Source organism: Leptinotarsa decemlineata, unplaced genomic scaffold, assembly GCF_025532065.1.
Source record: "Leptinotarsa decemlineata unplaced genomic scaffold, Ldec_3_MD MMD2_P_RNA_scaffold_12, whole genome shotgun sequence".
NCBI lineage: Eukaryota > Metazoa > Arthropoda > Insecta > Coleoptera > Chrysomelidae > Leptinotarsa > Leptinotarsa decemlineata.
In genome coordinates, this window is record NW_027412526.1 from 4,125,199 (window position 1) to 4,143,216 (window position 18,018).

The 18,018-nt window shown below is 35.2% G+C and overlaps 2 protein-coding genes across 4 annotated transcripts in view; both read left to right on the plus strand.

Annotated features, from left to right (window-relative positions):
- Positions 1-9,854, plus strand: part of unc-13-4A (BAI1 associated protein 3) — a 116,100-nt gene extending 106,246 nt beyond the window's left edge. For both annotated transcript variants that reach the window (XM_074172180.1, XM_074172181.1), the window contains one exon: positions 553-9,854. In XM_074172180.1, coding sequence (XP_074028281.1) covers positions 553-647 — 95 coding nt within the window. In that variant the 3' untranslated portion in view covers positions 648-9,854. The remainder of the gene's footprint in view (positions 1-552) is intronic.
- A 2,726-nt stretch (positions 9,855-12,580) lies between these two features.
- Positions 12,581-17,864, plus strand: LOC111511786 (cysteine-rich motor neuron 1 protein). 2 transcript variants are annotated; one of them, XM_023167808.2, is made up of 5 exons: positions 12,581-12,735; positions 15,696-15,924; positions 16,398-16,507; positions 16,661-16,921; positions 17,631-17,864. In XM_023167808.2, exons 1-5 carry the CDS (start codon positions 12,681-12,683, stop codon positions 17,798-17,800), a joined length of 825 nt encoding a protein of 274 aa, XP_023023576.2. In that variant the 5' UTR covers positions 12,581-12,680; the 3' UTR covers positions 17,801-17,864. The 2 variants fall into 2 exon arrangements, with proteins under 2 accessions (XP_023023576.2, XP_074028345.1); XM_074172244.1 differs by lacking the exon at positions 12,581-12,735 and adding an exon at positions 15,274-15,417.
- Positions 17,865-18,018: the final 154 nt, after the last annotated feature.

An 18,018-nucleotide genomic window follows, 5' to 3' on the forward strand; every position in this document is an offset into this window, starting at 1 on the left:
ACGATGAATAGGTTAACGTCATTTGTATAGGTTAATTCTTCGCCACCTTGGTTTTCTCTGATTCGGTCTTTATTCCACCCTGCGAAGCAAGACTAAAGAAGTTTCTTTAGAAGAAGGACACTCTTCAAGATTCAGCTACAATTTGATCTTGCATCGTCTACAGCCTACTTGATCAAAGTGTGCGTTTCAAAGTCTACATAAAAGCTCTGTATTTCAAAGATGACTAGCGAACATCAAGTCTGCTACATTTTTGGAAAGGTAGTTTAAAGCTCTATTGAAATTTGTAGGAATATACAAGGTGTCTCATTAAAAATAGTGTTTCATCAATAACTATTTTTGACAGAAAAAAGCTACAGCAACAGCAATTCAGTTTGAAAACAGGGGTTTCCCTTCAAAAGTGTCTAATTTGACCCAGTATCTTCAAATAACGAAAAAATCATTAAAAAACATTAGTAGAACAATATAAGAAACTGATAGCAATAGTAGACCTTCACAGAAGCTTATGAATTGATTGAGAATACATCGGGAAGATTTTGTTTTTTTTTTACGCAGATCATCCCATACTGCAAATACTGGAATCCAGGGTGGGTGATCGTGTGGCTGCGGACTTCGTTAAAAAGCAGAAGCAGAGATTGGCCAACAAATAACTGGAAATCAAATACTTATCTTCAAACGTAACGTTTTTATATGTGATGACTGTCAAAGGCAAACTTACAACATTCTACAATTTCCCAGCACTGATCCTCTGTATATATAAGTGTAGCGTGTAATAAATTAGGATAAGTACCTACATGTTATTTTGCTATTTGGAAAATGATACTTCACTTTTTGGAAAATGATCAGAAATAGCTGCTGTAGTGGCAAGCTCAAGCAAAATTGTACATAAAGATGAAAAAACAGTTACAATTACTGGAAGACTGCAAATACACGTGTCTTAATGATTGTGAATCCTTTACTTATATAGGATGTAACAGAGGTATATCACAAGAGTCTTTGATTTTCGAGGAAAGTTCCAATTTTCATGACGTTTTCCATAAACCATCGAAAGAGCTAACAACGAAGTATCATTTCCTAATAACTTAAACAAAAAATTACCGTTTGAATGTATATATGTAAAATATACACACATCGTACTAACTTTGCTTATAATCACATCGAGAAAGCGTTTCTTGATAATTCGTTTCAAATGCTCCTACCCTTCAAAGCGTCAATTCGCTTCTTCTGTAAGTTCCGTCAAAACGCAAGGTCCGAGGTGAGGTTACACCAAAGTTGGAGGGTGTGTTGTGTCAAAGAACTCCACGTTTGTTCTCCGAAACTGACGAATTTTCTCTCTTCCTCTACGATGAAAATAACATACGAGGTGGTCCCAGAAGTAACAGACCCAACAGAGAAAACACAAATTGCTTTAACTGAATTTTTCACTTTTTAGTGTCTTTCATTATTAATAACATTTGGTCGACCACTGCGATACTCGTCTTGGCAGCTTGCTACCAAATATTTCACTGCTGTCAACGAAGGAGCAGCCTTACCCAGAGTAGAATCTAGTCTAGCTTCAATATTGGTTGAGCTGAGGCCTCTCAAATGATCCATCTTCTCCATTTTCACAAATTCACCGAAAACATTCACTATTGATGGCCGCCAAACAAATACTAAACAACGCAGCGTCTTCAAACTTGAAACATATTCTTCTTAGGTCGTGTACTTTTCAATACAGTGATATTTTCCAAAAAACTACCGCCATCTCTAGGTCAGGCCGGATATTTCTGGGACCACCCGTAAATGTTAGCGAACCCTAAAAATTATTCCGGGGAAGAAACGACGATGGCTTTCAACAAATGTGGGTTCCTTGCAAGCTTGATTTTCATTGATTTGTCATTGTATTAAATGTAAACTTCTAGAGAGCTTACGAAAAATTCCTACTTTTCTAACACTGAAAAAATCTGTTTAATAAATATATTCAAAAATGAAAATCCTGTGAACCCTTGTCTCAGTATTGCTGCATTGCTAAAATTGAATCAATGATTAGGTTTTCTCTATGACGTTCTTCCTCTTTTTTATATTTTTATAAGTAGATACTGTAAGTGCTCCATTTCCAAATACACTTACCCTTCCACTATTTAACATAAAACGCTGAATTTATTTTTTTGAAGTGCCTGTATGTAAATTTCCATATCAAAACAATATATATTTCAGGAGTGAGTTGTAGTAAGTTAGACTCCAGTGTGTGAATCCATCCAGTAATATAAAATTCAACAAGAAAAATAGTAACTCACCCTTCTCCTGTTCACAGTCTGTTGAATGGAACTGATAACATCATAGTTTTCCACTGTATTCAGGTTGAAAAGATGAACTGATAAAAATTCAACTCTCAATATTACTCCTTTTTCTACAGGAGAAGAAAAACTTGGTCGTGGTCTGCCGGTTCTTATGCTTGACGTTTCATCTACTACTGCGGTGCACATTCTCTCAATGAGGTATCGGCCAAAGTTCTTGAGTCGTTCTCATCAACGCTGGAACTAGAATGCTGAAATTTGCCTCCTGTTTTATATTGTCATTGTCTTACTAGACCTAGTTTATATGCAGTCAAGGACAGGTAGCCAGATTTAATTAATGCTCATTACCTCTTTCTTTCTATTGAAATTATAATAATATATATTTATTTGTAGTTCCTTATTACATATAAAGACAATAAGTATTCAATCTATGAAACTGATAAAAAAACTACAAATGAGGCTGGAAACAAAATGTACCGGAGGGGTACTGTTGATCTCATTTCTAGCCTTGAAGAAAAGGACACTGAACTGAAGAAAAAACATGAAGAAGAAGAGAAAAAAAAAAGGGAGAGGGACGAAGGAGAGAAAACATGTTGAATGTTCATACTGAAAATTTTTCAGAAGTACAAAACCTGTGAAATCAATGAGTTTCTGATTGAGCAGTAATGAGATATTTTTTGACATACTTCAACGGAAAAATGCTACCCCTACCTTCAACCCCCGTCAAATGACAGGTACAACCCCCAATTTTTCAAATAGGAAGTATGGGCTTGTGATATATCGTTTGAAAGGTATCTTCATTCAGTATTCAAAAATGTTATCAATTTCAAGTTTATTGCAACAATTAAGATTAAATAGATTGAAATCATGTGATTACCGAAATTCGATAAAATACACTCAAAACTTATTGCAATATACTCAAAACTTATTTCATGTTGAGGTATTGATAATGAGGAACTAAACAAAAACCATAGCAATGTTCTTTTCGAATTATATCCTTTAAAAAACTATAAATGATTTCTCAAGGAACAAGAAGCAAAATAGAGAAGCAGTTTCGCGAGCTTGGTCATGTGTGGCAGATAAAAAAAGCAGCTGCCAATAATGAGTGATGAACTCAAATTAGATGTGTACAGGTATCTACTACTTTTGACGTGTTTTGGGATTTTTTTCAAATATGTACAGTAACTGAAATAATGAATTTATTCCATTAGGCTTTTACACATTGTATGTTATAACTTGAGGACCGTCGATATAGAGTGGTTCAATGGAGCAGAGGTGAGAGTATTAACCCTTTAAACCTCAAATTTAAAGTATGTCCATCACCACGAAATCTTATTTTGTTATACAAATATAATAGACATTTGTTAATTAATATTCAATGGAAGAGGGTAGCCAGGTATAAAACACGTATATTTTTCATAGTTAACCATTTGGTTTCCTCAAGTTTATATGAAATTCTGTCATATTTACCTAAGACATGATTTGGGACTCTTTCAATTCTACAAATGTCATTTTTATCCAGGCATGAAGTGTATACAACATCATAATATGCAAAATGACTCAAGACAAGCGCATTTGTTAATTTTATTCTCAAAATAATAAATAAATGATGATGATAAAGTATTTTCAAACTCATGTAACTTTTCTGAACACATTTTGTGACAGGTTTTGTAAACCTTAAATTTACGACCATTTCGATACACAACAATATTAATCTTTCCACCAAGCTATAATTAGTACCAAAAACATGCAAAATATTTTTGTTTGAATTGATTTTGAGGTTATGAGCCTCCGATGCTGAAATAAGACGAGCTAGATCTTCATTCAATTTTCGATTAGCAGTAGCAAAGTCATTAAGGTTAAATGATAGATATAGTTGCCTGTCATCCGCATACATGTGCATTACAATCTCTTAAAACAGAAACTAGATCACAAGTGTATACGCAAAATAATAAGGGTCCAAGTACTGATTTCTGAGGCACTGCAAATTTAATGAACTCACTGCTTGATTTTCCCTACGAAGTTTCTACAAACTATGAACGATCTTTGAAATAGTTTTTACTAAATTTATAGCAGATTCAGAGAACCCAACGAAGTTCAAAATAGCAAATTAAATTGGATAACTAATGGTATCAAAAGCCTTGGGGAAGTCTATAAGTATTAAAGCAATCGTGTTACCTATGGCGTCTCTATATACTCTTGCATACAATTTTGAGTTTTATCGAATAGTATTGTATTTTCGAATGCGATAAATTGAGTGCCTTCTTTGTGAGCATTTTTGGCTACCTCCGACTTGTGTATATGACTTGTGGATATGTCCGAGGCGACAATTTATCTTGCGTTCAGGTAGACAGGTGTCCATAGAGAAATTCCTACTCGATAAAACTCTAAATTACTATCCAAGAATATATTAAGAAGCAATAGAAAGGAAGAGGCAATGAACATCAATAAAATCTGTCTACCTGCCCTAAATTGTACACAAACAAGGTCAGGTGATCCAATTACGAGAAACGAAGCAACGATATAAAACTTGAGACAAATCTCAGCATTCGATGATGTCTACCGCGGTAGTAGACGAAACGTTGGGCGTAAAAATCTGCAGACCACGGACGAAAACCCGGAAAATGCTTCGACACAGTTTTCCAATGATGGAAATTGAATTTATTACGGCAAATAAATCAAATTTTTCAAGAACTGATTATTTTTCAGTGTTATCCATCACCCGACAGCACTGTTTCGAGCCTCCACAGGTCTCATCAGTAGTGATAAACCACAATGTAGCTCCTTACGACTGCGCCATCTATAAGGCGCCTCGCTCATCATTGATATTCATGGATTGAGTCTGCTGTCGATACATAGATGGTGTTTTCTTTGGGGAAGGGTAAAAATGTTGCCCTAGCATAATTTTGAAAAGTTATTACCTATACAGGAGTGCGCTAAAGTCCGGAATGAAATTAACATCTTTTTAACCAGTATTTTAAGAAAAAAACGCTGAAATACGTCAGTTGATTTCACGTTGTACGTATTTTTTGGTAATAAAATGATTTTTTTTTAACCCCTTAGCTGCAACCCTCCCCAACTTTTATTTTTCGAATGCAAACCTATGTCGTGTATGGGCTCATTGAAAAGCTCGTAAAGAATGGATTCTGACCATATCCTTAATTTTTTTTGTGGTTACAATGAAATGAGGAAAAACTCTTTTGAAAAGTTACAAATACCTAACTTAGTTCTATCTACGGGTGAATTGACGTAACAGATGCTGAAATTGGCCTCCACCCTCTACTTGGCAGGCTCCTAGGGGTGGTAAAACCCATCTACGGAATTCCGAATGGCCTCAGCCGGTATAGTATGTGATTCCACTCTAATTCAGCTTTTTAGATCTTCAATTTTAGCCGGCCTATTTTGATAAACCTTGTCTTTCATATATCCCCAATAAAAATAATGTAATGGCGTTAAATCTGGGGATTTTGGCGGCCATTCAATTGTACCACGTCGTCCAATTCAGCGTCCTGCAAATATGTCATCGAGATATTCTCTGACACTGTTACAAAAATGTGAGGGAGCGTCGTCCTGTTGGAACCAAAGTGTTTCAGTAAGGATATCTGGATCTGCTTCATTGGGAAACAAAACAAATAAAGCAGGGACTAATTCAAAGCGTAAAAAGTCTAAGTAGCGTGCAGCTGTAAGGTTTTCCTCAAAATGGCCCTAATATTCTGTTGTTGATGATGCCTGCCCATACATTTACTTTCTGAGGACGCTGCGTACGAGCTTCGCATATCCCGTGTGGGTTTTCCTGACTCCAGAATCGATAGTTGTGCCTGTTAACTACTCCATGTAAATAAAAAGTAGCTTCGTCCAAAAAAATACCTATGTTGAGTGTAAACCCATTATTTTCATCACATCGCCTCATTATTTCCTCACAAAATTGAAAACGCCTGTCATAGTCATCTTCCAAGAGCTCTTGGACAAAACATACCTTATATGGGTGGTATTTTTCTGTTTTCAAAAACCTCCCAATCGTACGTCTAGACGCAGGATTGTTTTGGGCTAATGAAACCGTTGACAAATGTGGATCTTTCTGCAGAGATACGGCAATGTCCAATTTTTGATCTTCGTCTAAAACATGTGGCTGGCCACTTCTGGGAAGTCCTTCACTGTACCATGTTCTTCAAATTTGTGTAAGATCTTACTCACAGTAACCTGGGAAATGTGATTTTCCGGATATTTTGCATTAAATAAAGTACACACCTCACTTTGACTCCGCATTCTATTCCCACATCCCAACAATATCAAGACTTCGATACGCTGCCTCTCTGACAATACCATTTTTGTTTAACAAATTAAAAAAGGACACTTTGAAGGTACCCAATTAATAAACTAAAAATACATACAATTTCAATTTCACCCAGAAATGCCACAATTTTAAAACTGAGTCAAGACAATAGGGCATTCATTTTGGTACAAAAAATGCAATAATATTTTTCTCTTTTTGAGGTACACTAGTCAACAATTGCTTGGGATGGAACTAATTTTATGTGTAAGTTTTTGGTGAAAAAATAAAATCCACAGAATGTTGATGCTACATTATGTTATCAGTTTTACACATAAATCAATAACATTTGTTGTGGTGCCTGGCCTGGTTGGTCTGTTCTTAAAATTTGTAAACTTTTAGAAAGTAGGTACTGGTGATCCTTAGCAATTGTTGAGCAATGTACATCATCACTACTTATTTGTTTTTTGCAGCATTAATTAACCCGTAGATAGCACTAAGTAGGTATTTCTAACTGTTTTGGTTTTGAAAGAGTTTTTTCTCATTTCGTGGTAACCGCATGAGTAAAAAAAATAAAGGGTATGGTCAGATTCCATTTTTCACGAGCTTTTCAATGAGCCCATACACGACATAGGTTTGCATTTGCAAAAAAGTTGGGAAGTGTTGAAGCTAAGGGGTTGAAAAACATATTTCATTTTATTGCCAAAAAATGCGTACAACGTGAAATCAGCGTTTTTTTCCAAAAGTACTGGTTAAGAAAATATTAATTTTATTCCGGACTTTTGCACACCCCTGTACAACCGTGTTATCAGTTTCATGCAATATGGCTGTTCAAAATAAATCTAATAACTGTACTATTGACAGGGTTAGAAACTGAAAGCATGAATGTTTGACAATCTCTAATGCACAGTATTTTCTAATAGTAGCACATTACAATAGCACATAAAATATTTACCATCTTCAACTATCTATTTTAAGCCTAGATATTTTATGTAAAAATTTTGAACAAATATATTTTGTATCCATTATATTCTACGGAACTGAACGTAAAGTAACTGACATTTGATGAACAAAATACGATTCGATAAGTGTGTTTTCTCTCCTGTCATGTTGACTGTGTCACAAACAGTTTCAAAAAATCAAATTTGAATACCAAATCGAAAGGAAAATGATTCGTATTGTAACAAATTAAGAATTAACTGTCTTAAACAAGTTTAGTTCCAACGATATTTCACTAATCACAAACTAATATATTTACAACACTCAACAACTAACGCTTGATTTATTTCCACTATTTCAATTTCTTGTTTAACCGCTCGATTCACTTTCTGAACTCCACTGCCCTCTTGGGACGAGAAGCCGGCCTTATATGTCGGTTACAATCGTTCTAGAATTCTGTAGTTGTTTCGGTACCCAACCAGAGTTCAACCGGCGGTTGCCGACTGCATTCTTTTTGCGGTGATGTCATGTGTTTGTTCGGTGGGCGACACATCGGTCAGGGTCGTCTTCAGATTCGTTACAGTATACACAATTGAATATTTCATGTTCAGGTGTATGGTATTTCAATTTTGATTTTCCTAAAGGTGCAAGTTAACAAAAAATCTCCGGCCTGAGAAAGAAAACAGGCTTCTTTTGTTCAAAATTAGCTTTATTCCTCAACGTAGTCCCCGCTGTGACATTGCAATACCACTTTTGTAGGGAATTTTATCTTTTGTCTCAAAATATGCCTCAGTTTCAGCAATAAACTCTTCAGTCGAGTGAAATTTCTTACCGGTGAGCATTTTGTTGAGGTCTGCAAACAGCCAGTCGCAGAGAGACAAATCTGGCGAATACGGTGGATGTAGAAGCAATTTGAAGTTTAATTCATGTAGTTTTGCTATTGTTTTAGTTGATTTGTGACACGGTACGTTGTCTTGATGAAACAAAAGTTTTTCTTTGCCATATGTGGTTGTTTCTCAGCAATTTTGGCCTTCAAAACGCTCCAAAAACGCTACATAATATTTACTTTTGATGGTATTTTCCTTCTCAAGATAGTCGATGAATATTACACCACGTACATCCCAAAATATCGAGGCCATAACCTCTCCAGCCGATTGTTGTGCTGTGCTGTAGTATAACGATAAAATATGTATTTTTTTCTCTATTCTATTGTATTTTTTCTATTACCTTTCACCAAATTAGTTTTGGAAAACTATGCTTGCATACTCGTAACTGACACAATAATTTGGATTTCTGTCATTTAAAAGAAATGTCGATTTTTGTACTTAATTTTTCAAATTGGCTTTGTATTTGTATTCCAAAGTATTCCAAAATGGAGAAATTTCGCCTTTTTTTTCGATTGAAAAGTTCAAAATTAATTATTGGCCCTTCAAAAAACCAAAAAAATGGATCAGAAATAACTTGATATATTTCTGTAGATCACCGAGAGGCGAACAGAAACACATCTAACAAAGCAACGTGTATATTCAAGCTGAATTTTTCATATTTCTTTCGATTTGAATATTTCAAGTTAAACAGCTTTGCACAAAAATTGAAATACTAACCTCGTTTGCTTTCACTCATGGATAATGAAACATATCAGGAAAGAGCAAAATCAAAAAATGTATTGAAGAATTTCTCACAAAATACTTAAAGGCTGAAATTTTGTGAATAACCAAGCTGATGTTTTATAATGTGAACGAATAGACCGGGAGATGGTGGAGTTTCTTACTGGTGGTGGGTCGGTTTTTTTTTTTTAGTTAAAATACCGATAAATCGAAGAAATTTTGTGAGAAAAAATGGGGATTTTCGAGCAATTCAATTTAATTATTCTGCAATTGCGTCCCGCCCGATAAGAACATCATTTTTCTTCCATTTATCACCCATTTATTACCTATCTATTACCTCTCTAAAAGCGCATTACTGTAAGAAATGACTTACCGAAATCTTCCACCATCTTCCGGTCTACTAACTTACTAAGCACTGTGAAACAGGTCAGCGAGATAACTAATGTCTGTTCATAGAAAAGCGAAATGAGTTTTCCTCTATTGTGACAAATAATAATATTTGTGGATTTCAATTTCCGAATCAGGTGGCATTCACATCTAGATCTGCTTCATTCCTCACCTGTTATTCTCAAGCTTTATAAATATGTGATACTACTCCGGAGCGATAAAATGGAGCCTCTCGCTGCAGTTCTTTTTGATTTCCACTTTCCTATCGAGCTTATTGTACTGTATGTCAATTCGAATGAAAACCATGATTTCCATATATAAATGGATGTGATAAACCTCATTGTCTTTGTTTACCCTGCAATAAAACATGATACCATCTAGTGGCTTATTATTTCACACTTCTGCAATAACCCGTACGTATTTTTACGTTGATCACCTCCTTCAAACCGATAAAATGATGGAAATATCTACAACAGAATTTTACAGAGATGAAACGCTTTTTTCCCAGCCGCGATAAATTTGACATGGTGTTCCCCAAGTATCAGTATTGGGACCACTTCTGTTCATAATTTACGTGAATGACATTAGTGATTTCATGCACCTATATAAATCTGTTTTGTTTGTCAATGACACTACATTCATTTACTCTGACAAAAATTCTATTGAACTATCTAGAATATCAAAGGAAGTCGATGAGAAGGTAGAAAGTTGGTTCGTGTCAAATCGACTCAAACTGAATACATATAAAACGCAACAGTTACAGTTTTTGTACAACGTTCTCGTAGAAATTCATAAATAATCAACTTCATTATTCAAGCAATCAGACCTTCAGGACTATGATACCAGACATTATAACAAATTTTGAACAAACCGCTATCGTTTGACTAAATCACAAAAAAACACACTGAATTTCAACCTCTACAACTATCTCCCCGATAGTTTCAAAATTCTTAGGATGTCCAAATTTAAAAAAAAAACAATACAAAATTATCTTTTGAGTTTTGCTTCTACTCTGTCGAAGAATACGTAAGTCATTTTAAAGGTTTATAATGCCAACATACATACTCAATTTTTGTTTTTATATTTTTGTATTTGTGATTATCGTTTGTTTTTATAATATTTTGATTGTTTAACAAATTACTTTTATGCCATTTTTTGACATTATGTAACGTGGTGAAATAAATTATCTATCTATCTATATATCTATCTATATATCTATATGTACACACATATATACACAAAACTCATATATGCACACAACGCGTATATATACACACAACGCTTATATATACATACGAGTGTATATACATGCAACGCGTATATATACATATAATGTGACGCGTATATGTAAGCTCTGTTACGTCAGCAACGCAAAGTACGGAAATCGCATTTAGAAAATGCCAAAATTAGGTACTTTTTAGGTACCGAAGTCAAAAATTAGGTGCTCTGTAACTTACACAGCAACTCAATACTCAAAGTTGCGTTGCTAGTATTATATTTTTCCGTTAACCAGCTATCGCACCCCTACGAACGATAACCCTCAGAAATCGAAACTAGTGCGAGCTAAGAACTAACGAGATCTTACCTTTTAATGTGTGATTCCTAACACGGGTTGGACGATAGCAAGTAAAAATTGACCGTTCAGCCTGGGGCTTGAACCATCGACTCACACATCGGCCGATTGACTGAGTGAACAAAGCATCCACGTCATCTTAATTTGTTGCAAGCACCTGATTGGCACTTTATTACCACGCTTAGTTTATAACTGATAGAACATTCGTCCTCGTTTTCGAGAGATCTGATTCTTAGATCTGTTGTTTAGTGAAATTGGAAGCTTTTGTTTATTAATCAAAAAATTTTACGATCCTCACCGTTTAGCACTTAATTAGCACCTAATAAGCCTAAAAAGTACCTAATTTTGGCATTTTCTAAATACGATTTCCGTACTTTGCGTTGCTGGCGTAACAGAGCTGTAAATGTACACAACGTGTATATGTACACAGCGCGTATATGTAAACAACGCGTATATACAAAACGGGTATATACACAACGCATATATACACGACTCACATATACACACATCAAAAACCGCATGGGAGCTGATGCCCAGTTCTTATGCTTCGACACTGAAATCTGCGGAAGAAAATCTCGCAAAGCAAAGCAAAAATCGCTTAACGCGACATCATAAGCTGAAAAGCGCCAAAAAACTAATATTTGGAAAAATTATTAGTATCAATATACATAGTACAAAATTTTATATCGAGCAGTGTACACCACGACATAGTAGAATAAATATTTAAAGAGATATAGAACTACTAAAACACATGACGTTAAAAAGGACAAAACTTTTGCAACAACTTACTACTGTCGCTAAATAAATACTATGCACAAATATTGCATATTCTTTGGAACATTCAATTCATCATTTTTATATATTCAGAAGCAATACATTTCAACATGCTGTCTTATAGACGTGATAATTGATAATGCAGACAACGTTCAGTGTGAAAATTATCATACGTACATATTAAAAGACGATAAACTCAATGTCTCGAACCAGAATAACGAGTATGTGCCAAAAAAACTATTCTGCACTTATTTAATAAATTCAATCTGGTTGAATCATCAATAATTCTATAATAATACTAAAAAACAATAAGGACCGAACTCCAATGTTGAATACAACTAGAGTATACTGGGTACGGCGCAATGACGGTTGGTTAGTCGTATTTTGGAAAATAATAGGATTCATGCCTGAAAATTGTCAAATATAAGTTTTTTTTTATGCTTCATCGAATGAGAATTATGGCTATTTGATTGATATCAAGCATGGGAAAAAACCCTTACAGAAGAGGTTTCTCTCATTTCTGGAAAGTTATAATATTTTATCGAGTAAACAAATTGGTTTTCGTATTTTTTCATTTCAATATTAAGGTCAAAATGTCCATCGGGCAAAACTCATCTCTGTAACTAATTACTTCCAAAATGATTCACAAAATTCTGGCTATTCAGTAATCAAATTCAGAAGTCGGGGACATCGGGGTTCCCCTCACATTTGGCTTGGACACAGCGGAACAAAGAAATAAGGTTATCCCAAGAAATTATCTTATGACGTCTGCTTCACTTTGCATTTATAAAGATTGGGAGAAGCTTGAATTTTAATAGTGTGCCTTGAACACGACAAGTGATAACGTCGATATTATTATGTTGAACGTTGTGTTATCATTAGTATTATGGGTAGCAGTTACAACTTCGTCAGGTGAGTTTGTGACCTTATCTTTCATGTAATACAAAAATTATAATAGATTTACTCGAAAGATAGGCACAATGCGTACGGCAGCTCTTCGTCGGTATGCAGTTTGAGTTTCGTTCTAAAAACTTTCCAGTATCCTGAAATTTCAGCAAGTAAATATTTTGTTTTATAGAGATCTGAGTTGGGCGCCACACAGCCAATAAAATGACTGACTGGTCGACTGTGAAACCAAATCTAATCAAATTTAGTTCTTTAAGCCACGGCAATGGAATGAATGTATAAAAAAATCAGATATTCTGAAGATACTTGATGTTCGCAAAATACTGGCTGGTGAATTGAATAAGGGTAGAAATCAAAATCTGAAAGTGCTCCAAATTTGTCATTTAATCATGTATAAAACAAATTGTAATAACTCAATAATGATCGTAGTTAAAAGTACCTACGCCTTCAATTACCTAAGGGTAGTTCAGGTAAAAATATCAGGAAAAGTATTACTAACAAGATTCATGTCATGGCGTCTGACGCCTATCAGAAAACAACTACTCCCCTGGCTAATACCACGAAGGGCGTTGGATTACATCCCACAGGCGTCACATCCCACAGTGGCACACTTGCAGACCGGTTTCGGACTCATTAGCCACTCATCAGTGCAAGATAGTGGCCTTCATCAACCTAAAGTCAATGATATTCCATAATTGAAAATCGGAATCCTTTCAGAGTATTTCATTCCTCTTCCTAAGTTGGAGCGAACAACACAATGTCACTCCATCTAGGGGACGAGTTACTGACCAACTGCATATCCGAAATTTGCCCGATTCCTCTGAATAAGGAAGAACAACTTTCTTATTAGTCAGTAGGCTATGTTTGAAGACTGGCAAAAAACAAATCTAAAGATATGAACTTGAAACGTTCCAAAATTGAAGGTCGACTCTTTCATTTGTGTTGCCAATTGCATATGCAGGAAATTTTCTGTGAAGATTCCTGCACTGACGCCTGTCGGATATAATGCAACGCCCTTCGTGGTATTAGCCAGGAGAGTAGTTGTTTTCTGATAGGCGTCAGTCCATTCAACCTACCGTGTAGGTATATTCGAGACTGGCTTGAATGTTCAACAATAATAGAAGGTAAAGAAAAATTGAAACGAAGATTGTCAGTTCTAACTTCCGTGACCAATCTACAAAACTTGAGTTTTTCACAAGGAAAAATTATTTATATTAAGATGAAGGATTTATCCGTCTAATTCAGTTGTTTGAAGGTAGCAAAGGTTTTGAAATTTCAATTACAACACACTAAACTAAGTAAAAGTACTTTACAGCTAGGTGAAGTGGGTACAGTTTTGGTAGTGCTATTCCTGTGATAATGCGTTCCGTTCAGACCCAAATGAACGATAAAAAGGAACAATATTACCTTCTTTGGGACATGAGGCTTACGATCATCCGCTTTTATGTCGCTACCAACAGTGGTGAGTCTCTAGGAGTCCAAGAAGTAGAGATTCGCCAACCGCTTTTCTCAAAGTTGGGGAGATTTTTAGGGCGTTATCAGTTAGCAACGAACATGCAAATGGAAAATGAAGGTCTAAAGGTTCATACATGTCTGAACATAATTTCTTGCAAGCAAGAAGGTTGTATAAATAAAACACAAAATGTTTGTTCATACCTGAGATTGAATGTGGCTTTTTGAGATGTCCGAGTTCTTCGACAAGGTAAACTTCAATAAATGCTACGACAGTAGATATCTCCCTTGAAATAAATCAATTTTCGATTCAGGAATACTTCGAAACCTTTTTTAAAATCCGCAAAATTGCGATGTTCTTCCCGTGTCTGGTCCAAACCCAAGAAAAGAAGGAAGAGACGTTTTCACATATAGTCAGTGGGCAAACTTGAAGACTGGCTTTAAATCAAATTATCTAAGAACAATTCGTTCAGGCCAGACTGTCTAGGGAGTTGAGACTGGCCTGAACAAATTGTTCTTATATAATTTGAGAAACGTTTTCTTTCTGCAGTTTTGAAATGTCGAAATAACATGAACTGAAGACAGATGAATTATTTAGAAAAAAAAACTATATCTTATAAAAAAACTTTGTGAATCTGCCGATTCCAGCAAAGATACGAAGACTCGTTTTATATTCCTGGCATATACAGGGTCATAATAAATCGTAATACGAAATGAATTGTTTGTGTTATATCTTAAGTAAACTATGAACTGTGTGGAATTTTATAGACTTCCCCAATCTCCATTATAAAATCTACTGGGAGTTTAATAAAAATTGAGGTAGTGATTTTGAAACCGTAACACCTAATTTTGTAAAAATGGAATTTGTAGACTTTCAAAATCTGAAAAACACTAGAAGCTGATAAACGCTCCAGCTATTATTGTCGATTATTCATACTTCAGCTTTAGCACATTCATTATTTCGATAATACCTTTCTTCAGTAAATAAATCATGTTGGAACACAGTGAACAAGGATGACTGAATAATAATTCGTGAGGAAGTGACAATGGCCAACTATCTACTTTTTTTTCTGCGACAAGTGGATTCAACAAAAACTACCAGTGCAGAAAAAACCAGCTGTGTCGTCTATTTCAAAATGTTTACCACCAATTAAATAAATTCTATAATTCTAGAAGACCTCCAACAGAGGAATTGTTCGTGAATGCCGATTTCTGACTCCAGACATCATTAATAATGTAAGGAACGCTTTCGAAAGTAGACTCTTGTATTATTGCATGGAACTACATGGAGGTCATTTTGAACACTCTATCCGTTGATTGTGTTGCCATTGATATTACTTTTGTTGATTTCCTTTTGTTGAGCGACAGCGAATTTTCTGTTTTTTCACTCGAGGCAGAAATCGTTATTTTCATACTACAAAAACAATATTTTTCAAGGCGGTTCAACGCTACTGGAAAATCCAATTTTCCTAGTTGTTTACAATAGCTTTTCTAATTCACTGTTCCATTTACAGAGAGCAGAGAATGTGACAACCTCGGCGTACTGGTTTATGAAGACATGAATTGTAAGCCTGTGCATAATGGAGCAAACAAGTGCCCTTCCAAGTATGAGTGTCCGCAATTGACGAATCCATCTGAAGATTTATGCTACTTCAGAAGTAAAACCTACCGTCAGGGAGATTTCATTCATTCCAATGATACTTATTGTCAAATAGGTTGCAGCTGTCAAGGACCAAAGAGTTCGTAAGTTAGGCATTAAGGGAATTCCAAAAGAATACTGTATTGATTTTTTTTAATGATAACTTCTTATGGGAGAGTAAACCACTTGGTAACGTAACGCATAACGGTGCTAGTATGTCTGAATTATTATATTTGAACATAACACTCAAGAAACCATGGCAAACCATGCCGAGTTTCCGGCTTTTGGACCATCGCGTCTATGGTTTGAGAATGGCTTCAAAGCACTATATTAGTACCATTATTTGATCCTGCAAAGGTAATAATTGCCTATAATTCCTCACATTATCATATTGATATACATAAAATACAAGTAACCGTCAAAGCTTTTCTCAAGTTGAACAATTTCAATATTAAATAGTTCAACTTAGATTACTCGGGCTTCCCGAGACAAACACTTTTTTTTATTTCAACATAATTTGAGATACCTGTTACCAATCAACTAGAATTTCACAAAGTATCCATTGATAATTTTTTAGGAAGTCTTTCCTTTGTGCTATCGGAGAATGTGGTCAGTTTGGGCCACCTCTTCCTGAAGGATGTTACTTTGAATATGATTTTAGCACCTGTTGTGGTGGAAGTACCTGTCGTAAGTATAAACTAATGTCATTTGCCATGGTTGTTTCAAAAGTTTTGTCTGGAACTGAATAATTTCAAAAAAAATCTATAAAAATATTTCGATTATTCTGCAACTCTGAACAAACCGAACATCAAAATTACAAAACGATATTTTGTCTTTCAGCAACAGAGCCGGTACAAAAATGTACTTACGACAACGTAGAATATAAAGAAGGGGAAAGATTTTTCCCAAATAAATCCTGCAGTATGTGCATCTGCCAAAAAGGGTTCAAAGGAATCATTGAAGAACCATTCTGCATACCTAGACAATGCGAAGGACAAATTAGGTTTCAGAAAGAAATCAAGAACTTTTGTGCCCCGGTATATCGAAGGATCGACGATTTGCAGAATGACATCTTGTGCTGCCCAAATGAATATTTATGCCGTGAGTACAGTTTCTTTCTGGTGCATGCTATTTTTGTAAAGAGATGAGTAGGTACCTATTGTTGGATTGAAAAGTTTTTTTGACGTTATTTCACGTACTCTTATACATATGGAACCAAGTCCCAAAACGAGCACAACAGAGTGAATCATAAAAAGATACGCAAGGGGGGACCTTTGTAACTGTTTACAGTTCCCATGCCTCACTTAGGTATTTCCATACTCATGAAATCATCCTAAAATCAAGTGCCATGTACTGTTCTCAACAATTTCAGACACTAGATTTTTCTGGTCTTCGAAATCGGATATATTTTCTGTCAGTCTCCTAGCTTATTCCATACCCCCGACTTTTCATAATCCAACGTCTCATCTTCACGTTCAAGTTTCTAAAAATACAATTTAAACCATTAGTGTATCTTGGTTCATACGAAAGGACACTGAATGTTATTGTGGTATATTTCTTCTTACAACAAACATTCACCTATTTTTCTTGGAAAATGAACTACTTCATTTGTAGACTCTTAAATACTTAGCTATATAAATTGCTCATAAAAAAATCAATTACCTATCAGAAGGATAAACAATAATACGTCGCCCATTCATTTACTTGACTGTGTATTTGATGAATATTTAATGACAATATATCCTTGGTGAAATAAATAACAGATACCATTTCTAAATAATTTCATAACAATCTCATCTCCAATTTTCAGCTGACGGTAAAGAAGTCTTCAGCGGGTTACCGACGTCTGCAGAAGAATGCAGATACGGAGCAAAAACTATCAAAGTTGGCCAAGAGTTCAAGAAAGAGATTAACAGATGGGAAAAATTTGTTTGCAAATGTACAGTACCCCCTCTAGTTACTTGTGTCCCTGAGAAATAACAACTGTTACGCGTCTGTTTTTTAATGTATATAGTAAGAACCACCATTAAAAATATATCCCAAATTGTATTGTTTTTATTGAATCAACTGCTTCAAAGGAACCCACTCAAGAGAATTATGGAGGGTAGGGGTAAGGAGAACCATCATGAATTATGACATACATTTTCGGGGTGCTGATTTTGAATCTGAAGTCAGATTTTTTGTTCCAGCTTTTGAGA